Source organism: Passer domesticus, chromosome Z, assembly GCF_036417665.1.
Source record: "Passer domesticus isolate bPasDom1 chromosome Z, bPasDom1.hap1, whole genome shotgun sequence".
Classification (NCBI taxonomy): domain Eukaryota; kingdom Metazoa; phylum Chordata; class Aves; order Passeriformes; family Passeridae; genus Passer; species Passer domesticus.
Genome location: NC_087512.1, coordinates 32,926,504 through 32,951,118, shown reverse-complemented (window position 1 = coordinate 32,951,118; position 24,615 = coordinate 32,926,504). Strand labels below are relative to the sequence as shown.

The following is a 24,615-nucleotide window of genomic DNA, read 5'->3' as shown; positions in this document are numbered from 1 at the left end:
TTGAAACCATTCTTTCTACCTTTTCTTAGGATGAAGGAGCAATTAGCAGAACTCAATAGCCTCAACATTGTGAAATTCATTACAATGTAAAGACCATAAGTAAAGATCATGTCTGTCTCCACAGGTAAGAGGCCTTTCATACTGCTTGTATAATTCCCTTCTGTGTGGTTACAGATGTGACCTGAATACACAACTTAAAAGGATCAAGCTGCAGTTTTTGGCTAGGTTCTTAACAGGGTTTTTGTTGATGTGTGTACTGGCTTGTTATAATAAAGCTATTTGCTGCAAAACTTACAGGTTTGCAGTAAGCTCAGTAAGTACTGGAGAGTCTTTTGGCTTGTCCTTGTTCAAACTGTGAACATTACTGAAGAGGAGTTTGGTACACTTTTTAATGGTGACCCTATGATGCACATTTAAATATGTCTGTTTACAATTTAAAATTGTGTAATTGTCCCAGGCAATTTGAAGCGCAGTCTATACATTTGTGACTTCTTTTTTTAACTGAGTTGTGTTTTAAAAAATGTCTTTTTCAGGTTTTGAAGTCTCATTAAGTATGCAGTAATATTGCCGCAGGTAGCAATGGGCTAAACTGCTAGGAAGTACATCCTGTCAGTTCTTACATCTGCAGAGGAAAGGATTATCTCTCCTCAAAAGCTATAAAAAAATTCAGTTCAGAAGTTCCATCTCACTGGAAAATGAATCAAGATTCACCCACTGAAAAACTCTGTATATAATCAAAATACTACTTTTTTTTTGGTAGAGGTTAAATCAGAGTCAGACCAAAACACTGGGTTTTTTAGATTCAAGTAGAGTTACCTGCTTTGGATAAAAGCTTAATTCCTATTGGTTTACAGTTCTAAACCCTCAGCTGTTTCAGATGGTTGCTGAAAGCAGTCTGGTGGCTCTCTCAGTTCTTGTGCTGAAGTTGCTGAGGAGCTCTGAAGCCATGTCCTCTGGTGACCCTGCTTCAGGGCCAGTGAGCTCTGGACAATTATAATTACAATCTACTGGAGCTGGGGTCAAACAGATGCCCCTGAAGCTCTCCTGAGTGTTAGTGTAGTGCCTTAGTTCAGTACTGCTACATCCTCCAGGACAAAGGTCCACGTTGATGTGGCCACAAATCAGTGGGTGTAAAGTGAACCCCTCCTGCACCAGCCAGGCAGTGTTTGCTCAGCATGGTGGTATCCCACAGGATAAGCTTCCTTTGGGCTTGTAGTCACACATGTCTTCAAAGAACTTTGCATTTTTGAATTTAAGGTAGATTATTTTTTTCAGATCATTCAATGTGGCATCTAATTCAGTCTGGAAAATGCCATTTTCCAAAGTTGTGAGCAACTGAGACACACAATCCAAATATCTATCTCTTATTTTCCTAATTACAGCCATGTACACTGTAATGCTGTTAAGGCTGAGTAGGTTTCTAATCACTCTGCCCAGGCTCTCTTAGGCTTTCTCTTCTGTCTGCACTAATAAAGTTATTGTATATTTCAGTCTAAAAACAATTGAGATGTGCCCCAATCTATCCTATGAGATGAGGTTTAATGAGACTTTGAGAAACCTGATCTTGTAAAAGACACTTCTGTCCATGGCAGGGGCGTTAGGATAGATGATCTTTAAGGTCCCTTCCAAACCAGAACATTCTGTCATTCTGAAATTCCATGAGGTTTGTTGGTGGCCTGGAAATTCTGATTGAGTATATGTGATTTAGTGCTCTCAAAGTCTGTATCTAGCCTTAGGTACCTTTGTCTTGGGAAAGTCAGAAAACAGCACAACTTTCTTTGTCCCTCATTCATATCTCAATTCTTTCACAATATCCCAGCTCTTTCTGCAAGCATCTGTTTTTCTGGCCAACACCCTACACTCCTCAAGAGGCTTTTTGCTTTTTCACTCAAACCTAGGCTGGCTAATTTAAAATTCTGTTTGGACAAGCTACCAAGGGAAAAGACACCTCACATTATCATTCACTGTTACTCTGGAAAGAACCTCAGTTGGAAAGAGGTTTTATATGAACTATATTTACTTCCCCTGGTTTTTTTTGTTGTTTTTTTTTTTTTTTTTTTTTTTTCTTTTTTTGTTTGTTTGTTTGTTTTTTGTAACTGAAATGGAGCTATGTTTGGTCATTTGAAGATTTAGAAAAGAAAGACTGCAAAAAATAATGCAAATAGTGAAAGAAAAAGAGAAGGTAGAACTGACTTTTTTTTTTTTAAAAAAAGAATCTACCGGCTACAGTCACTAGGTGCTGAACTTTTAGAAAGTCTCTGTTCTTCATAGGATGTCTAGGTGTTTTGTGATGTCTTTTGCCATTTCCTTTTTCAGATATGGAAGCTCATGTAATTAACACAGCTCAAAACAGCTATTCAAGATTCTTTCTCAGACATTTAAAGGTTCTTACTTAAGAATTTTCTCCTTTTCTTTGTATAATCTACTGTAATCCTGAGTTCTTTAAAAGAAAAGGAAAATAGGATTAGTTGCTTCCAGTGATCAAATTAATTGCAATACTTGCAAAATTTTTTATAAAATTTTTGCTGAGCTGTATCTGCCTGCACGCATAAAGACACAGATCTATGTCAGGATGGGGAAGTGTTTCTTTGGCCTCAACAGATCATGTCTTAACACTAATGTGCTTTTGAGAGTGTTGAAACCAAGGTGTGCCTTGGGCTGTGTGAGATGAAGCTGTTGGCCATAGCTGGCATCTGGGTTTCAGGCCCTCCTTTCCAGTCTTTGCTCTGCCCTCCTCTTTTCTTTTGGGCTTTGTCTCTCAAACCTCTCATGTTGCCCATTCTGTTCTACCTTCCTTAGGTCTGCCTCTGCCCAGATAACAGCGGGTACTGCTTGTGCCGCAGCTGGGTTTAGTAATAAAGTAGAAAGATGACAGGAATACCCACATGTACAGTGAGGATATTCTGGAGGACTCTCCATTTTCCCCATTGCTATGTTTTATTCATTACAAACAAGAATCTGATCTGATGCTGTTAGAATTAAAATAGCACAACTTCCTAGAATTCCCTAAGTTGTTCTCACCAGGTGCAAACTAGTGTGGTTTCTTTTCTTCTTTTACTATCTCAGAAGGCTCCTTCAATTTTTTTTAAATTAACCTCTCATTTTAATAATACCTTACCTGATTGCCAAGAAATAAAAATTCTTCAGAAGTAATCTTTTTAGAGGATTATAGCAGCTTAAACCACTAACGGTTCTGAATGTTTGGGGATTGAAATGGATTCAGGAATATGTTATCACACTAAGACGTAAAAACTTCAGAGGAAGAGAGGTTCTTTAGGAGGATCAGCTTTCCTGATTTTTAGCCTGCATGCTCTGCATAGGATGTGCAAGGATAAGCATAGAACGATTTCAATATTCTAAAAAGTATGGGTTTTCTGGAACTACTGCTTAAGGTCAGAGGCAGTATCTGCTATGTGTTAGACATACCATATTATGCTTCTGAGATGTATTCTGCCTTTGCAGAACTTACACCCTTCTATAGAATACAAAAATAAAATCTGTGACATTGTTTGGAAAACCCTTTTCTCAGATCTTTCATAGTCAGTGGTAGAGTGAGCTAAATAAGGAAAGTCAGTGAAACTTTAGAAACATGAACTGAGATGAAAATCCATTTGTACCAGCTGTGGTCTAAATCCATATGTCGTCTAAAGCCAAAATAAAGGCCCTGCCCCAGAAAAGGCTCAGTTTTCAAAGACTGGATAAAAATCTCCAGAGTCTCATTAAATTCACTTTGATTGATCTTAATTAAAATAACTAAGGAACCTTTCCTGAGCACAAATTACTTTAATGGCAATAAGGTAATATTCCTAAAAGTCTTTCAGTTTGAAGTAAATTGCAATTGAAACAATTCCCCCTTTGCATTAATGAGGACACATGGTCTGTGGGTTTTGGTGGAATGATTGCACATGTAACAACAGACTTAAAAGAAAAAGAGGGAAAACACGGACATTTTTAACATGCATTTTGAAGCCCAGTTCTGAGCACTGTTGCAAGGAGTGGGCAGACTGCCAGCATGAGCCGGTCCTTCATGTATTTTGGAATTATTTTTAGCCTTTTTTGAGCTTACATTTTGAACACATAGTGTTTACCCTTTCCCTCCTATGCTTCTTGATGTGTGAAAAATTGCTTTTTCTATCCCTTGTTAGGTACATTAAAGAACAGGCCAGCTCTTTGCAAGTGGAATATAATTATTTCCTCTACCACAGGGACATTGCCGTTCCTCCAAGTTCTTCATTTAAGTGCTGCTCTCCAATGGTGCCAAATTAAATATTTTTGTGGTGCTCAACCTGTCTACGAACTCTGTGACCAGGAAGGGGTAGAAAGGGTTTATTGTGACCTCATGTGTCACGTTTGTGTGACAGACCAGACCCCAGCCACCCTCAAAAACTAGAAATGCTGATGATCATCTTAGCTGCTGCCACCTATTTCATACCATGTTACCTGAAGGTTTGAAAAGCCTAACCTTAAACTTTTTACTGCAGATGAGAAGGATATGGCAGTGGCTTTGAAGACAAAGAATTAATACCTTTATAGGCACTGGAATCACAAGTAGAAATACTCATGATTTCTAGAATTGAAATTCTGTGATGAAGTTTACACACACAAACATGTCTTTTAATGCTCAGAAAGTGTGCTGCAGAATGGTGGAGTTGAGTTTCTCTTCCTGTGAAATTGTGATGTGTCTCTACTATCCTGGTCCGCTGTGGGACATGTCTCTCTGGTCACACAGTCCCACAGCCTCAGTGGCCATGCATGCTGCAGTGAGGCTGGCCTGGAGGGCTTGGAGGGAAGATTTTGCTGCTTTCTATCCAGCTATGCCTCGCCCCTCTTACTTCTCTGAAAAGAACACCAGAGCCATAAAGAGGTGTTTTTATGATTGACAGCATGTATGCTAATCCCTATGGATGTATAATTTGAAGAAACCTTACTAGTGGTGATGTGCTTCAGATACATTCAGGCAAAGACCTGCAGGGGTTGCCAAGATGCCAAAGTTTTTGAAGATGTCCCTTCACTCTCCTCTGCAACATCTGAGGGTCTAGCCCAAGGTGCAAAATCTTCTGGGAAAATATCAAAGTCTTTAAAATTAGGGATAATAGAATTAAATATGGATTTCTCAAAGAAGCTACTCATTATACTGGAAATGCCACTCATATTTGTCTCAGAAAGGCAACTTTATGATATTTTTATCTGCTCAACACAAACCAAATATTTTGTGCTGCCCTGTTGTATTTTCCATAATGCATTTCTCTATGCCTAATGCCCTTCTGCAGTCAAAATTTTGAATAATTTGTCTTTGGTCAAGAACTTTTCCATTACTTATTCTCTGCATGTATTTGCCAGTGAAGCAGCTGGCAATGACCCAGTACATTTGATCTTCTGACAGCTGTGCTCCATGTAAGACATTGATTCATTAGAACATTTTCTTTAAAAGTTGTTCTTCTGCTGCTATCAGGTATTGTTGCTCACACAATAAAGTTTATGTCATGTAGTGAATACCTGGAAAATAATTGTATTTTTCCCCTCACAATGCAGCAGATCTTCTTGTACAGCCTTCAGATTAGGACAGCAACAATTCTTTTGTTCCTGTGAGAACTTCATCTTCCTTACAGGAGTGTTGCCTGAATGTGCAGATATCAGACAATGCTTTCAGCCTTTGTTTATCAATGTAAGTCAAAATGAAAGACCAGAGGTGGGGCTGTGTGTGAGGTGTCTGTGTGTGTGCTCTTGCCTGCTTTGTGCCTCAAGTATGGTCTTTTTATTTATTTTTCAAATAAAAGCCTGTAAAACTGTGGTTGTTCCTGACTTTGTCTTGTTACAATAAGAAATGGGATGCTAAGTTCATTGCTGCAGTAATAAAACCTCTTTGAAGACAGCTTCTGCAATGATATTATTGATTAATGTGTCACAGACTTTAAAATAAGCTGCCACTGTTTTAATCAGCCTGTGAGGACAGTTATGCTGATGCTCCTAATCAGACCACTGTACAATACAGACAGGCCATTCATCACACTGAATTAGAAGCTAAGTTTCAGCAAGCAAAACAAAAAACACACAGGCTAACCCACAGCCAACTGCACAACTCAGAGGAGACAAATATTAATTGCAAGTTTTTCTGAAACCTGATAAAACGTGTGGTCTGAAATCCAGGACAGTACTTTACTCTAATACAAGCTGTGTGCCTCGAGGAAAATTTTTTTGCATGGTGGTTTTTTCCTAGGGAAATATAGGCCAGATTGTATCATATTACACATTGTGTAGCTTTGAGTTAGTTTTAATTTTTAACAGTCATCTGTTTTCTTGATCTGTACATAAGTCATGCCACAGGAACATCTGCTGGTTCTTTTTATTCTTCCTATTGACTTCAGTTTTGCATTTTTGTGTTGTGGTTTTGTTTCCATATAAGGGTCAAAGTCAGCGTGCTAATTCAAAGGACAAGGAGAGATAATGTTACTGCACTACAGTTGTGCTGGGTTTGGCTCCTGTTTGCACAAACAACCTGGAAGTCAGTAGCTCTTCCCCGTGGTGTCCCTCTTGCCCTTGCCACAATGCCCTGTCTTGGGCTGAAAATGTTTCTGTCCTGTATACTTAAAAAACTCCTTAGGTCCCTGTGCTGAGGTGGATGTAGGGTAGCCTGTCCGTGTATTGGGACTTTGCAATACAGTCTCTGTGCTCTGAAAATTAGGGCTCTCAGGTTTACTCCTCAGGTTGCATCTATGACTCACTGTATGATAGCAAATTTTACTTAGAATCTCACCAGCCAGTTAAATCTGATGTGAATCACATGACAGAAAGCTGGAGAGTTATCTTGAATCCTATGAGATATTTAACAATTGCTATGATTTTGCATATACTCTTTGTCTTTCTTCCTGTTCTGAATGGGAAAAAAGATTTATAATTTAAATACTACTGTAGTGGTGTGCTTGTGTGCATTTCAAAGGAAAGAAACTGGCAAAAGTGGGGACCAAAAAAAAAAAAAAAGAAGAAAACAAAGAAAACAACAACAAAAAAAGAGGGTAAAATAAAAAAAAAAGAGCAAATATTAGTAACAGCAGCTCAGTTTCTGGTCCCAACAGACTTAACTAGCAGAAGGGGAAAAGAAGATCTGGGGCTGGCTAGCACAGAAACATTGCTGAATGTAAACACTACAAGGCATCTCTGAGTGCTTTTATCATACGGAGCCTGAAAGTATTTGTAATTTGTGACTCTACAGTCAGGAGCAGTCTTGCAAGCAAGGAGTGTTTATTGTGGATTTTCAGCGCAGAAAAACTACAGCCAAGCTGACCAGAAAGACTGGAATTTCATCTATCTCTCTCCCCTCCCCCTCTCTGCTTTCTCTCTGTCGCTCACTCATTGGATTTCTTTCTCTGCCAGCCTTTTAAAACAGAAATTACTGGGTCAGTGACATACATTTTTCCTCTTTTTCTAGTATGATCTCATGTTCAGCCTCCAGCAGAAACACTGCTACCTGTAAGTATCTTATTCAAGTTTGTTGTAGAAATGCTGTGGTGTTTGTGGTTGTAGTAGTGCTTAACAGCTTGCAGAGTTCAGTTTGCTGCTGAATGTTGCAGCAGAGCAGCCAGACAGTAATTTTTGAGCTCGAGATGGATGAAAGCTCAGTTCTAACTTGGAGGAAAGCAGGCACTGGGTTTTGCCAGTGGTTCAGTAGAAGTTAACTTGAAAGTTTGGATTCCAAACAGCTTACTTTATCCTAATATTCAAGTTGATATAAATTTCTCAACTATGCTGGCTTTTTTTCATCAGATATAATAAAACTTTGTGGCTTTAAAAGCTTGGAAGAGCTAAAAAAAAATTATTTGCTTAGAGTTGTCTTATTAATGAGACACACTAGAAGAAATGTGATAAAAAGCACTGAAACATATGCTGAAAACTTTTGATACTTGTAAGTCATTAAAAAAGGATATATTTCATTTAGTTAGGATAACTTATTTTTTAAATGCATATTTTAAAATTGTGCACTTATTTTGCAATAGGGATCTGTCAGCATTTTTACATTTTCATGTTCATTCAGAGAGCTGATTCAACTGAACTAGGCAGAGGTTTATTAGTCATATGCATGCATAAAAGTTTATGTTGTCCCTTAACACATGTGTGCTTGCAAAGGTTTTACATTTCCTGCTGATTTCTATGTATTTGTCTGGAATCATCACCTTTTAAAAATAAGTTGCTTTACTATGGTTTGCTGAGATTTTCCAACAAATTCTGCAGATAATTATACATTGTTTCTTTAGATGATTATTAAAAGGGGATTTTTCAAGTTACATATTTTCTAGTCAGAGAACTCTACTAGTCATAATCTCAGCTAACTCAGGATTGCACATTACCTTAGGCAAAATGTATCTCTGCTGTTGGCATGGGTCCAAAGTGTAACTACTTACAGGGTGTTATCTGCCATTCCTTAACTCAGCAAATACCTTGCCAAATACTTAGCTTCTTCGTGACCTGTGATTCTTGTTTGTAGTGCATGGAACAAAACCACTAAATAGCAAACAGTCCAAGGGGTACGTGTTCAATAGCAAACAATCCAGGTCCACATTCTGAAATGACAACCCCCTGATTTAATAGCTTATGATCCTTTCATTGCCCTGGTCTAGATTTTAATTGCTGTAATAATATTCATCTTGTTTCATAGAAATCATGGAAAGCCCTTACTTGTTTTCTTTAAATCTGTCCTCAAATTTTTTTAATGTTTTTTCTGTTTCTTCCAAACTTTTTCTGGTATTCATTAAAACAAATCAATCCAACTTCCAACCCACAACAATCATTCTCCATTATCCCCTTCCAGCTTTGCAAAAGTTTAGGGCAATTTTGAGCCATCTGCTCAGGGAAATATCCCAAGTAACCAGAGATTTTGTCACACACAGATAAACTCTTGAAGTCTCATCCAAATCCCAATGAAGGTGTTGGGTGTCATTGAGACATGATTCAAAGTCACTTGTGATTACAGTTATTTTAGTGAAGTTTTAGTTATTAAAGCTGAGACTTACTGGTGCTGTTTCAGATTTTACTTTCAGTTGTTTTATGTTGGTAGATACCTATCTAAATAATTTGTATTAATCTTTTCCTTACACCCATGTAGCTCTGCTCACAGGCAGACTCACTAGTTGTTATGTTTGTAATTAACCATTGCATCATTTCTCACATGTGCATCAGCAGCCCTGAGGGAAAACCAGTTCTGGCACTTGGAGGCAATTTTTAACAGAAACCATGCTCTACATTGTCCCTGGTTTGGTATGTCCCTCTGTCAGCTCTAGAGACTCACATTCACTGCCTCTTCAGAGGCCCCTTCTCCCTCTGCCTGCCCCCAGGCTCATCTGCTGAGTGGGCAGGAGCTGCCAGCAGAGGAGTCACTCCTTGGAGCTCCCTTTGTTCAATGCCTTGGGCTCATCTTTGGGACTTATCTTCTAGGCTTCCAAATCTCAGAGCCAGCTTGGCCAACTGCCTCTAATTATGGGAAAGGAGATCTCCTTGCTTGTTGCCACATTTTTTATACCAGTATGGCTTTATGTTGGATCTCAGGGGAATTATTGGACAGGTGGCAGAGTATAGCGCTGTGTTTTGCAAAAATACACCAGGTTATTAATTTAGATCTTAGCAGTCAGATGGCTCTGCCTTTTCAGCTTAGAGTCAGCACATGATTTAGGGTGGAAAGGAACTCTGCAGGTAACTGTGCCTACCTGTTTTTCCAGGAAAAGCTACTTTCATGGCAAATTTGGCTTCAAAGTTACATCAAGCAGCTTGGGCCTTGATCAGTTGTTTATTATATAAACCTTGCTATTTTAGTGGTTTGTATGTCTCTTCCTTGTGCTCCAGGCACTCTTCTGTTAGAAGTCCAAAAATAAGCAACAAGGATTCTCTTCTTCAGACTGAACAAATCCAGCTGTGTCAGCCCTTCCTCATAAATCATAAGCTCCATCCCCTCTGAGGAATAACAACTAGTTATATGATGTGTCATGGAGCTCAGATGACTGTTTTGCTTCTGGGACCAAAGCTGGTAGCTTTCTGTGAGCTTGTGCACCTGGAGTTGTTCAGTTGTTTCAGTTGTTTTGGCACATAGGCAGACCCGTAGAAAGTTGATGAGAAAACAGATTAATTTCCTTCTCTGTTTTTCGTGAATACATTATTTCATTAGGCCACTAAGTACATCTGAAATATTTTGGTGCATTTGGAATTAAACAGTCCCTTACTTGTATGTCCATTCTGGAGACACAGATGTGGCAATGCGTAGCAGAGGAGAATCAGGTTCAGCTGTGATATTAAGGGCAGAGGAGTAAGGAGATTGTAAGGAAATTTAAAGCAGCCACAAAATGTGACAGTGGCATCACTAGCAGTTGTATATCTGTTGAAGAGCAGAACACTGTCAATCAGTATAAATACCATGTAGCACACACTTGATTTCATTGGACCAGTAACCTTCTTCACAGATAGGGAGGATGTTAATACCTTGACACTCACCCCAAAACATTCTCATTTTTATTGTGATTATGTGCTGAAAGAATCTCTTGCCATTCATCTTGCTATGATTGTGTAATTAATTGAGAAAGTGAGGTTGTACTTTCCAAGGTCTTCACTTGGCCACCTCAGGAGACAGTCCTACAGCATCCAAGTAAAGGCCAGTGGCTGCAACATATGGGGCAAACACATAGTGATACAGGAGCTCTATCTGCACCTTAAAGTAGTCAAAGCAAGATTGTAATACACAATGACAATAGAATCAAATTTGTAGCAGAGAATGTCTCATACATCCACCATGAAATTGATCAAAATGCTCCTGATTCCTCTTGTACGCTTTCTGTTCTGTTTTTGATGCAGGAAAGGGCAGCATAGAAACCACTGCCTGCATCCAAGGTTTACAGCTGTATTCCATGCAGGGATTTATGGGGCAGGCACCAGAAACAGGTGTAGCAGAGCCAAGATGGAGATGTCTTTGCATGAGTATAATTTTCAAACTGGTGATGAACCTATCTCTCAACTTTGACATTGTTGAATGATAGCTATCCACACTGGAATGGAGAAAGTCAAAACTACCCAGGGTTTAATTTTAAAATTTCTTATGAAGTGCCATGTAAGAAAATGCCTGTGACTAAAGCTATTTTGCACCATATTTCTATGCCTCAACCTGCTATTATGGAGCAGAGAGTTAGTGGCATTCTCATGAAATGTAAACCACCAGGTCTATGTGTCAGAGTCATTAACTGCCTCTTAGCACTTTGCCAGGTCCTAGTCTGAAACTAAAATTTCTAATTATTTTCTTATCTGAATTTTCTACCATGGATTTAATTCCTTTTCTACTGGCTAGAATTCTACATTTTCTCTCAGATTTTCTTCATACTGGTATGGTTTCAATATTTTAAACCAAAATGGAAAGACTTTCAGATAAATACCTAGAAAACTAGAGTAAAAATTTGCATTCCAGACGACATAGTCAACATCATCTTACTTTACATGTATGTGAGACTCATCTTTAATCTTAAACATGTGATGAAGTGAGTGGATCTGTCTTGTTTAACTTTTGGAAGTGAATAATTTTACAGAACTTCTGAACTGCCAGTTGTTTTTCAGTGAAGTTTTAGTCTGGGTGGATATGTGCATTCAGTTACAGGCTGCTCAGAAAGCCATTCTACCAGAAACAGTGGAGTGAACACTTACCTATTAACAACAACATAGAAAATAAAGACACACAAGGATTTTTTTTTTTAAATTCACTTCCAGGAAACTTCACTGTTGGTTGTAAGGTTGTGGCAAATAATTAGTCAGGGCATTAAAAATTTACAAAAACTAGAGTTGACACTTTACTGTCTTGGAATTCTTATGATCTTCTCAAATTTAATTAAATCAATATCACTTCCTATTCTTTGGGCTGTAACTTCAGTTACTTTGGAGGATTGTAGAAATTAGACTTTTAAAAGGATTTCAATAGTGCCTGTTTAATTCCAGAAAAAAAATATTTTCTTATGAGGTTATAAACATGAAAGATGAAGATTCACTGTAATTAGGTGCATGAGAATTTGTGTAATTTATTTTCTATATTATTTTGTCTTCTTTATTTCTGTTGAATTTTTCTTAGACTTTGGGGTTGTCTGCTATTTTCCAATCATGTGTGCACTGAATAGTATTGAAATGAACTGCATTTATCAGAAATGGTGGAAAGTATTTTGTATGTGTTGTTTTGTTTTTTTTCCCTATAGTTGCCTGATGCCTTACAGCAATTTTATTTCTCTTACTTTTTTTCAGGATTAACAACCTTGAAAACACATTCATCATTTTGTCAGGCTTGACCAATGAATTTTATAAAAACTTGAGGATATTTCCAAAATATCTGCCCAACAACTGTCCAAATTTCAGTCAAGGAGAGCCTACTAATAGAAAACATGCCATACATTTTTTATCTGTGACTAATAATGCCTTCATTACATGGTGAAAGTCTGCTGGTGGAGGAAGAAGACTCTTTTTGTTAAGAAATTTTTTCACTGGTGAAAAACGCTGGCACCCCTTTATAATATGAAGTCCTTTGAGAAAGGCTGGCTGTTTCTACTGCTGCCTGTCGTGTTAAGAGTTGTGTGCTCCTCCTTTATTAGTGTGAACCTTGGGTTGAAAGTGATGAAGGGACAGTCTGTCTTCCTGTCAGAAGAAGACCTCAACTTTTCCATCCCCAGAGAGAAAGATGTCTGCAAAGTAGAAGTGATCAATGAGCCAATAACACAGAGGGTTGGGAAACTCACTCCACAGGTATTTGCTCTCTGTTTTGCTGCCTTGAATGTTAGTGAGTGCAGGTCTGGGAGAAACTAAAAGGAGCTGCTTGATTGATTTTTGTTCTTCTTTTTGGTAGTGACTAAAGGGCATGAAACTGAATGGCGTGTGAGACTCAGCCTTTTGCTTAAGTAGACAGCTGGCAGAGAACTGCAACCCTGAAACCCAAAAGCTGAGCTCAGTAGCATGAGTGCACAGAAGTGAGTCTGGTCAGAGTCTCCTTTCACAAGTGAAGAATGGGTATTTCAAGACTTCCAGTTAGGAGGAGATATCCTCTAATCTCTCAGCTGCTTGTTTTTCTCCCAGGAGGGTAACCAGTGCCCCTTGAATAATGCATAGCCCACTACAGCATTTTGAATTTTAGTCACTGAGCAACTACTTAAGGATTAATTAAGAAAAAAATAATCACATACAATAAGCACATTGTGTGCAGCATTGTTTGTTCTGCTCTGCAACAGCCAAATTGTTAGCAGATGGCAAATACATTAAAACTCCCCAGTTTTCTTTTCAAATGTTGAGCTTGTAGGAATAATGAAATATATTTCACATATTACCATTCTGCTACTCATCTGCTTTACAATTTACCCATCTGAGTTATAGCAGGAAGGAGTTGAACACATTTGTCATGAAGATGTAATGTTATAGATGGAAAATAAATAGTTTTAATGGTTCATAACCAAGCAGGTTTTGGTGTTTGAAAAACTCTAGTTTATGCCACAGCATACATTTTTGTGTGCTTGTATATGCATATAGTTTTCAACCTCCTTTCCAGAGTTTTTGGTGGCTTCTGTGAAGATAGATGAAGGAGCACCAATCGCAATAGATTTTTCAAAACTTCTGCCTTGGTCATCAGTATTATTTTTGCAAACAACTGACAAGTACTTCAGCTGAATCAGCACTCCTAAGGAGCAGAGGCATACTGGGGGAAACGGGAGGTGATGGGCAAGACAGTGTGTGATCTTTAGAGACTGGCCTTGAACAGTGTAGTGCATCTGCTGAAACCAGCCAGGGCTCGTTTTCTGCCAGCCCAGGGACACTGACCACAGTGCTCCACCTCTACTTCTTCAGTATAGGTTGGTCCTTGACTCATACAAACATAGAATTATTAAGGTTGGAAAGACCTGGAAGAACTTTGAGTCCAACCATTAACCCAGCACTGCCAGGTGCACTACAAACCATGTCCCTAAGACCTATCTATATATTATTTTTAAATGTTTCCAAGTATGGTGATTCCACCATTACCTTGGTGAACCTGTTTTAATACCAGACCAACCTTTCAGTAAAGAAATTTTTCATAATATACAACCTAAAGAAGAGGAGGAAAAGAAGGACTTACATGTGAAACCTACGGTGAACCTCTTCTGTAGGCAATCTGTCTGGCTGAGGAGTAACTTTGCTTTTAATTTCTGCCTCAGCTTCTATGTGCAGTAGGACCCAAGTATTTTGAAATATCCACTTTGTCCTGTGTAACCCCAACATGTTTCAAGCACGTAGCTAGAGATCCTTTCCAAGAGATGGCAGGAAATGTGCATTCACTGCACCTTATTTTCCAAACAACCTCCCCTCTCCCAGCTCCCCTGTTCTTTCATTGCCCTGAATATCTGCCCAGTTGAGTGTGGAAGTTGCCGGCACACATGCAGAGAGAAGAGCTCTGCTGAGCAGCTGGCCCTAGGGCACCAGGCTGGACAAAAACTGTGCCTGCCAATGGTGCCTGAGCTCTCACCATTCCTGAAAAAAGGTACCAGAGGCCAGATCTCCTTGTGGCACTCATGATCTTTCTACAGGAAACTCTGCAGCCAGAAAATGTCTCTGATACGGTCTGGTTTACATCCATCAAATGGAGTAATGTTGTAGGAATGTATGACAATTTAATTATAAATTGTAATTGAAAAGCCGTTGAAGTGGAAAAATCCAAAGCTCAAGAGTAATTAGGAAAATATTTAGATTTCCTTTGTCTTACCCAGTGAATTTATAGACAATTAGAGTTGCCTGTTCATACAAAAGAAAAACATATCAGGAAACATAAACCAGATGTTTCTTTTTGCAAAGCAGATTGTGTCTCAATACACATATAAACTGACTGTCAGTCACTGGTAACAAACCTTAGTGGAAAGGTTCTAAGTTTTTCAATCTCTTGTTACCAATTAAGATGCGGAATTTAATGATGTCTTAAAAATAAAGACATTAATTCCTGGATATGATTGGACCCAGTGAGAAGCAACTCAGGGTCCTTAGGGAACTGGTTGATGTAGCTGTGAAGTCACATTCCACAATATTTGAAAAGTCATGGCAGTCAGGTGAGGATGGGTATGGTACCCATGCTTTAAAAGGGTAGATCTTTCCTGGGAATTATTGACCTGTCAGCCTCTGCTCTGTGCCTAGGAAAATCATGGAACAGATCCTCCTAGAAGCTGTGCTAAGGCACATGGAGGACAAGGAGGTGATTCAAGACAGCCAGCATGGCTTCAGCGAGGGTCTGACCAACCCATTTGCTTTCTGTAATGCAGTGACTCCATCAGTGGGCAAGGGAAGGGCTCTTTTATCTGGACTTCTATAAAACCTTTGGCCTTGTCCCCCACAACACCCTTGTGTAACCAAAATCCTACTGACTTTGAGCGCTCTGCACTGATTTCCATCAGTGAAGAATCTTACTTGCAGAGTACAGCATTAAGCTTCTGAAGGTACAATATGAGTGGCTTTTGTATAAAATACACTTCTTTTTTTTCTTTAAGATAGCATATAACATAACAGCTTAATCTTATTTTCCATTTTTGTAGACTATCACATAAGACTATCCAATTTATTGCTTAAATATTATGTTCCTTTATGTTAGTTTTTACTAAGAAAGAAAGGACATTAAGTAAGAAAATGACATATTTTTTTATTTTATTTGAAAAAAGGCAGAGCACATATTTTTGTGGCATTTGAAAATAATGCATAACAGAACAGCCACAACACAGTCAAAACTTTAATCATGAGATTAATCATGAGAGTACTTTTGTTTTCCACGTATTTTTCTTGTCCTTGCTTTCTAAGCAGTCCCAACAAATAGAACCAAGCATACTTTTCATAACAAAACAGATTATTCCATGAGGTTAATCCATGTATATATGTCTAAAAATCAACTACCTCATCACTTAAAAAAAACCCCAACAAACAACAACAACAAAAAAGACTCTGTATAATGCCCTTCTTAATGAAAGTTAAAAGCAGGCAATAAATTAATTTTAATATTGCTTGGAATATAGAAAAATTATCATGTTGCTTGAGCACTTGAAAATTACTTCATTGGAAGTAGACCCTTCCACTAATAATGAAAGCTGAGAAACTCACACTGTTCTTCTATTATAGAAGGATATAAGTTGTATTCTGTGTAATGGTTGAAAAGAAACAAAGTTCAATAATTCTTAAATCCTTTAATGTAAATCCACAAGGTGGTAATGAGGTGTTTCAGTTAAATATGTATTAACAATTAATTTAGAATTAAATGATTACGTAAATTTTACACTGAAAATCAGAGCATCCAAAGTTTTTTTTAATATGAGCTACACTTTCAGTCAAGATTTTAGAATCTTAGTAAAATCCCTCAGGCGTTTCACCATCATCTAAAGTAGTTGGGGAAATGAAGACAATTCATGCAAGGCACTCTATTTTAATGATTTTGTAATATTTAAAAAATTACTGTCATTAAGAAATTACGTCTTCTTTTTTGAAAAATGTGTCTAGTCATTCAGCCATATACAAATATTAACTGCTATTAGTTGTGGCCTCGTTATGTCTGTTAGTGAGTTCTGAACAGATTTCATTTTAGTCTGCGGAAGTCCATATAACCACTTGTGACTACTGCCCCCCCAAAAATGCACTGAAAACTACATTTAGATTCACAGTGAAATGCTTAGGAAATGCAGTGATTTTAATTTCTTGCTGGCTAGAATATGCCTTTTCTCTCTGTGGATATGAAACATGAGTGTCTTCCACCCTCTGTGTACTGTGTAAGGATTCTCTGTTACCACAAGGTTAACAGTCTACCAATGCTAGGAGCTTTCAGCTGGTGTTTCGCTAAAGAAACAATACTGCACGGGAATTACAAATTGCCAGTCTTGCCAATTGCAGTATCGGAGAACATGGAAATTGTATTTCTCAGAATCCAAATCTCTTTTCCAAAGAATGGGTGTGTCAAAACAATATTTTTTCTATTTGTGTTAGGCATGTTTCCTCATTGTCTTGCTTTCACAAGCCAACCAACCATTAAATAAATCAATCTACCTGAAAGAAGTGTCTGTCTTAGATGGTTAGACTGTGGCCAGACAGACTCACAAATTTTGCCTGTGTCAGGTATGTTGTAAGAATTAGTCTATTTTGATTTAGCTGGTAGGAAATCATGGGTGTCTGCTTGCTTTTGTGCTGTGGATTACACTGATTTTGGGCCTGGATGTTTGTATGGTGCAGAGATGATGTCTGATCTAGAAAAGAGCTACCTGGTACAAAGTCAGTATCACAAAAACTGGGAACAACTCTAAATCAGCAAAGTTTCTAACAGAAATTTCACTGGGTCATACTTTTGTGGTGTAGTTGTAGTGGAAATAAAGAAAGATTTACTGTATAATCAACTACTGTCGTGAGCAATTTTAAAAGTCAATACATCTCAAATTATAATGCTGGACCTGCTGGCTTTTCAGCTCCACTGCATTTGTATGTACTGCTGGGTATATCTACACCCTTAACTCCACAGGCTGCAGTGGTAAATAAGGTGAGGTCAAACTATTTGTTGTGCTGGGAGGGACTTGGCAGCCTGAAACAATCACATATGACCTTTGCTCTTCTGATTGTGGAGCACAGGCAGCCCCATGTTAAGTGGTTTCTCTGACTCTCACTGGGAGATTACAGTACAGGTGAATACCTGTTCATAAAAACGAACTACAAATTAAACATTTTCTCAGTCTGATGCACTCAGAGAGAAGTGGAACGGGGTTGTGAAGTTAACATCTTTGGCAGTGTGGTGCCAGTCTATTCTTTTTCCTTTATAGGTTTTTGACTGTCACTTCCTTCCTAATGAAGTCAAATATACCCACAATGGATGTCCGATTTTAGATGAAGACATGGTGATGCTTAGGCTGTACAGGTAAGCAGCAGATCACACTTCAGCAGTTCATTTTTTACAGTTAAAGCATGTTCTGCTGTACATGTTGTAACTATTTAGATCCAGTAGCTGCATAATTAGCCAAGAAGTGACCATCTGTTTACAGAAACATTTCTCACCATGTATTGCAGATACGCTCATTTAATGTGTGTTATGTATTGCTGGCTTATTACACAAAGCCAGTGATTTTTCACTATGCTATGGAAAGTGGCAATAGCACTTTCAGAGTACTGCAGGTTCTATGCTATCCTGCTGATAGGGACAGACACTCTCATATACAAACAGAGAGTAACCTCTTCCTTCACACACACACACCCTTATAAGTAGGGGGATTTGAGCAGTAGGATCTGGGTTATGGTGATTCAAGGCTTGAGCACACAAGAGAGAAATCAGTTCAAGGAATTCTGTTTTGAAGATGAGAACAATGCCTAAATCACAAAGCAGCAGAAGATGTTATGAAGCATAACTAATTTTCTTTCACTTGCAGGTTTACAGAAACGGAAACGTTTGTAGAAACATTCACCCTTCATGTGCAGTTACTTGAGCCAGACTGTAACATCATAAAAATGCGCTCCCATGCTTTGGAGGTCCCTGAATACTATGGTCTGTCTAGGGTGATTGACAAGAACGTCCTCACCTTTGATTACGACAGGAAGATAAACCTGGATTGTACCATTTCCATAATCTCTTCAGAAACTCACCTGCCTGCTCATGGCCAGCTTATCACCGGGAAAGTGCAGCAAGGACAGTTTCGTGGAGATCAGCCATGGAGCTTCTTCCCTGGCACTAGTATGACCTGCTTTTGTTGTTTGCATTAGCACCTTCAAAGAGACGCAGCAGATTAAGTCTGGAGTGGTGGGTTATTTCAGACATGCAGTGTAACGGTGGGTGGTGTGAAGTTTAATGAACAACTTGAGCTATTGTGGGCATGAAAGGGACATGAAGTTTTTGTGAGGCACCATGCAGATCACAGATCTGGGTCAATAATTCCTTGACTGGAATCTGTTTCTGGCCCATAGACATGTGGACCAGTGTGACAGCTTTGTGTGTGCCAAGACTCAGTAGAAACAGCACAGGTGGTTGCTGGAGCCAGCACCTAACCAAAATACCAAGGTAGGATGGCTTTCAAAGACATCAGAGGAAAACAAAATCCTGTAGGAGAAATTAAGGAAAGGAGCCCTACTTCTCATCACACTGTCTCTCTCAGAGCTTCTTTAACTACATGGGCAGGTTCCCCATGGTGGTTTCTGCTCTGGTAACTTTCACTATTGCTTTTGGGTTACAGAGCACAGCTTGGGCCAACAGTGCAGAAATGGGAGCTGTACACTGGGACTAGGACACATTAACAACAAAAAGATGAGTTGTGAAGAATTTCTGAGGATGGGAATTCAGTATCGTCACCTTGACCCCTCCTCACCTGACACTGATTATATTCCTGTGAGGTTGGATCTCTCAGACAGCAGAAGCAAAACTCTGCACAAGGTAGGTTTTTATGCAAGTTTATAATGTCTGATTGTCATCCTGTGGTTTTTGTCACTGTTGCTCCCTTTTTTAACAATTTTTTTGCTCCTTGTAACACAAGAGAGATAGGGAGCCTTTAAATTTTTTCAGTTCTTAGAAATTTGCCAGTTAAGCTAATGAAAGGCATTATCTCCATGCCTCTATGATTAGACCATTATGGCTACAGAGAAACACCTCTGATTGATTACTGTCAGACATAAGTAGTTTATCCTGAGAAAAAAATTAATTCTGGCATAATTCCACAACTTTTGTACACCATGATCTGCACTGACTTCAGCATACACAGTTAATTATAAGTTAAGAGCTCTGTGAACATATTCAGTGAATAATAATTAATAGCTGTTTCTGTGCATGTTTCTGTCAGACAAAGTTATTCATTAAACTCACATCAAATTAAGTAAGTCATTTCAGCCCCAAATTAAGGACACAAATAAGACTAGTGAACCTGAAAGTCATATTCATGATGTCTCAATATTTACTCTAGTCATTTTCTAATTAAAATATTTCAATTTTTCTTTTCAAAATAATTATTGCTTTAACATGTACCCTCATTTCCTATGCAAAGCTAGAAGAAATTTGATTTATTTTTTCACTTTTCTTTGCCTTTTCAGTTGTGTCATTTTTTTCCTGTTGTAGACGGAGTATGCATGGCTCCCTGTTCAGATCAGAGGTGCTGTTCCCAACCAAATACCCAAAGCTGCCCCAATGGCAAAGTTCATCCTGGAAGTAGATCAATTTATTTTAACCCCTATTACAACCACAACCATTGATGCTGAAGACAATGAAACTCCAAAGTCCCTGCTTATATTCAACATCACCAAGCCACCTCCACAAGGCTTTATCACTCACCTCTCTGACCACACAAAACCTATTGGCTCCTTCACGTGGAAGGATCTCAGTGACATGCTCATTGCTTATCAGCCTCCAAATAACAGCCACACAGAGAGGAGGAATTATGAGGTAACAGTGGGATGTGTGAACATTTGCTGGTTTTCCCTCCTTAAGATTAAGTAAAATGGAAATAAATGTAATCCCATGTAATGTATAGTTTTCAGGAAAAAAGGGTTTTAAAGCCATATGCAATACAGGAGCAGAAGCAAAATCTTATACCATTTTCTCCTGTGACACATCATCTTAACTAACAAAAAATAGATGTTTATTGTTCACTCCATGAGAATTTCTTTGTACTGAAAACCTTTTATCCCCTCTAACTGAGAAATACCTAAACAGTTTTGCGAGGAATAGTGAAGTAACAGTGCTTGTAAATCTACCCAAAAGTCTTTGGAAAGATCAGTGGTGCCTTTTCCACACAGCCTTTATCCCTGCATGATGTTACTGATCTCTGTGACCTGTGCAGAGGTGACATATTTAAAGTCATGAAAGATAGACCAGTTAAAGGCCAGCATTGCTCTTAGGCCTTACAGACTACCTGCTGTGATAATGGTGGTTTAGGGATTAAAAAAAAGGGGGTCCTAACAGTTCCTTCTGGGAGTAGTAAAAGCAAGTCACTAACACAGAGAGCAGGATGCAAATGATGAATGAGATCAGGCTTCTGTCTGCAGGTTCTTGAGTAAGTTATGAAATAACTGTCTGATAAGTTACTTAAGGTATTGTCCAATCAGAGCAAAATAGTTGTTACTAAAGTAATAAAACTGAACAAACATGGAGTCAGAACAAGGTAAGCTGAGGAAATGGTTGCCTGGAAAGCAGCAGCAGCAACAGTAACTGGCAATTGATGCTGATTTGTCTCACTTTTTTTTTTCTTGGCTGTCACGGGAACCCCCTTTCCCTCTTTCCTTAAAGTGAGGACCAGACATCCTACCAAAACATCTGCTTCTTAAGTGCCTCATCTCTGTTCTGCTTTCAGCATTGTCTGCTTGCAGGTTCAAGAGCTTGACAGTTCTAGAGTCTGAAAACTCAAGAGTTTGATTTTTTAAAAATTTTATTTTTTCTGCACTAGCACATATATTTTCTGTCATATCTATTTCTGGTCCTACACATCTTAAACCAGCAGGAAACGTCTCCTCCACTTTTTATTACTACTAGTTAAAAAAAGGCTCTATATTAATTGATGATTTAACTGTACCCCAAATAAAATTAAAATTGCACACACTACACACTAAATTTCACCGAATTCACTGCAAAGTGCAAAGAAGGCAGATACTCAGTTTTGTGCATAACTTCCGTGGCTCTTTTTAGAAGCTAATTCAAGTTTTGCTTATTAACATATTATCAGACACCTGTAAGACCTCTCAGGAGAGAATGCACTATATGTGTTTTGGAGTACATTTGGTTTCCAGTTTTCAATAATTTGTTTTCACAACAGGTGGAGTTTGAGGTGCATGACTTCTACTTTGAGAGGAGTTTACCAATCACTGTGCATCTTTCTATCAGAACAACAGATACAAATGCCCCTCGAGTTTCGTGGAATACAGGTTATGTATTATGCTAAGTTATTTATGTCTTATGCTAAGTTAATTTTGCTTCAGAATTAATAACATTTTGACATACATATTTGAAAAAGCTCTAAAAATCAGATTTACACCTGAAGTCTAAGAATGATTAAATTGAAAGGGCAGAAATCTATTTTCCCCTATATCCATTTTGGAGGGAACATGTTACAACAACTTAAAAAACATCTAATGTCTTAACTGGAATGAAAAATAAAGAAAAAATGGAGTTACAGTAAAACTGTTATTTATTTATACAGCATTTTCTTGAAGAATGAGCTGTACATAGAAAAAGTATGAATATTAAGAGCAAATATATGATGGAATAGGAAGAGTGGGGTAGCATGTGGGAAAGACTGAGGCTTGTTGGTGTTGTTTAAAGTGGAAGTGTGCAAAAATTAACAACTAGGGAAAAGGGGCATGATATACCACCAGCATTTAAAGCCTGGAAACCTTACAGGTTAGGTCTAATTCAAACAGATTTGTAATGTCTGCACTGGAAAGGGAACAGAGTCTCTCATCAAGAGTGCATTGATATTTAATCATCAAAAAGAAGATATATAAGACCAAACATATCTAGAAATTAACACCAGGGAAAGTGCAGTTTTCTTGCAGTAGAAAAGGAAAGGAGTTGAGAAGTTTCTTCTGGAGAAACCTCACCTGAAATTACTATCTAATTAAGGAGCACCGCCCTCTGTCAGGAAGATCAACATATGTTTTTAACTGCAAACTCACTAAAGAATCTAAATGCCCAGTTTCAGACATTATGAGATTTCAAGTGCAATGCATCTGTCACTGCAAATGTCCAGAAATGTGCCTCATTAGATTATCAGATAATTAGAAACCAGGTGTCAGGGAAATTTCCTGCCTTACCTTTCAGATACTCCTCTCTGTGAGACACAATTGCACTACCCAAGACTTTCACTGCTGGGACTGAAGCCATTCACAGCAGGTGGCTCCAGTGACCTGATGGGTGTCCTGCTTGACTTCATACACTCACCACACACACACAGACAACTTTCTGTTACTGGCTTAGTCTGGGTTTCCCATATCAGAGTCCTAGCTCTCTGTTTCCTTTATGTAGTTTAACTGTGGTGCAGCAGCACAAAATACGCTCAAGCAGGGTGTCTCCAGAGGGGGACCCTGAACATGGGAATCCCTGACTTTTATACCCCCACAATCTGTGTGTACTTGTTCCAGTGGTGATATTTGTTCTTTGTTGTAGTCTCTGGGTGACTAGCTGCACCCCATGCCCTCTTTTAGGCAAAGGATCTGTTCCCATTGATGGTTCTTTCCCTGGGTCTCCAGATATTTTCCCCCACCCAGGACACTACGTGCAACTTGCATGTGAAGCTATCTGCACTAGGTAGATTCTGCAACATCAGAATTGGTATTTCTCTGAAAAAGATTCCTTAAAGACAATGAAAAAATTCAAGTGTATCAGAAGCTGTTATCTTAGACTTTTAGGTGGCCTCAGAATCACAGCATTATAGAAGTATTAAGGTTGAAAAAACCTCCAAAATTATCTTCATCTCAATATCATCAGGCCCACTAAACTATATAATGAAGTGCCTTGTCTGCTTGTTTTTTGAATACTTCCAGTGATGGTGACTCCACTGCTGCCCTGGGGAGCTTGTTGCAAAGCTAAATTACTCTTTCAGTGTAGAAGTTTTTCCTAATTTCTAAACTTCCACTAGAACGCCTTTCACATAGAGGTGGGCAGATAGAATTAAATATTCTGGATTTTTCCTCTGGTTGGAAACACCTTTAGAAGTGTTAGATACTGACAGTGACGTAACCCCCTGCTCTTTGCAGGCCTCAACCTCCTAGAGGGGCAATCCCGACCCATCACATGGCAGCACTTCCAAATTGTAGACAACGATGACATCCAGAACGTTCGCTTGGTCGCAGTTGATGGCTTACAGCATGGGCGGCTGTCAGTCAGAGGTAGGTAATTTCAACTGCAGAGGCTGGAAAAATCTCCTCTATGGTAAAACAACAGCTCTGCTCCCTCTGCTGACCACCTCCCCCTGCTACAACCATGCTAGGCATGGAAATTAAAACAGGAATGTTCAAAAAATTCTGTATTTAAACCTTTACTTTCCTAATCTATGTTTCCACTCTAAAGGCAAAATTTTAAAGAAATAAGCTATGCTTTCATTGAGAAACATGATTTGGGAGAAACACAGTCAATACGTTTTCAGTTCTTACATTTTTCCTTGCAGATGTTAAAGAATGCCAAGTGATTTTATTTTGTTGGCAAAAACAGACAACATTTGGATATAGTTGTTACTGGCAGCTTTAAGGTTTATTCCAAAAAGTTGAAATTAAATTAGACTTCTAACTCATTAGCCTTCTGCATTATCAATATTACTAGTTTTGCTCTTCAGCATATCAGTCATCACAGTGCTTGGTAAAAAGGTTATGTAATGGAAATCACTCTGCTCTTGGCAGGGTGGGAACGTGTTGCCACTATCAATGATGAGGTTTTTTGATAGTTAAATGTGTTCATGTGAAATGCATAACCTAAAGACATTAAAAAAACTATTTAAAGAAAAAGAAAGGTGGTGTTTTGAATATAGCAGACCTAGAAACTATTCAGAAGTAAACTTAACTCCAGGAAACTCCTGACAAGTAGTCCAGTGTCTGCAAGATCATCCTCCTGCAAAGCTACAGACAGGAACTGTGTTGTCAGCAGTGCTAGGTGGGTTCAGCCCCAGAGACAGTGTCAGGAAG

General features: G+C 38.6%; 1 protein-coding gene across 1 annotated transcript in view; it reads left to right on the top strand.

Annotated features, from left to right (window-relative positions):
* The first annotated feature begins 7,224 nt into the window (after positions 1–7,224).
* FREM1 (FRAS1 related extracellular matrix 1) overlaps positions 7,225–24,615 on the top strand; it is a 65,699-nt gene continuing 48,308 nt past the window's right edge. Inside the window, exons 1-8 of the mRNA XM_064404788.1 lie at positions 7,225–7,467; positions 12,253–12,747; positions 17,796–17,890; positions 18,396–18,697; positions 19,194–19,390; positions 20,066–20,389; positions 21,756–21,864; positions 23,695–23,826. Coding sequence (XP_064260858.1) covers positions 12,520–12,747; positions 17,796–17,890; positions 18,396–18,697; positions 19,194–19,390; positions 20,066–20,389; positions 21,756–21,864; positions 23,695–23,826 — 1,387 coding nt within the window. The 5' untranslated portion in view covers positions 7,225–7,467; positions 12,253–12,519. The remainder of the gene's footprint in view (positions 7,468–12,252; positions 12,748–17,795; positions 17,891–18,395; positions 18,698–19,193; positions 19,391–20,065; positions 20,390–21,755; positions 21,865–23,694; positions 23,827–24,615) is intronic.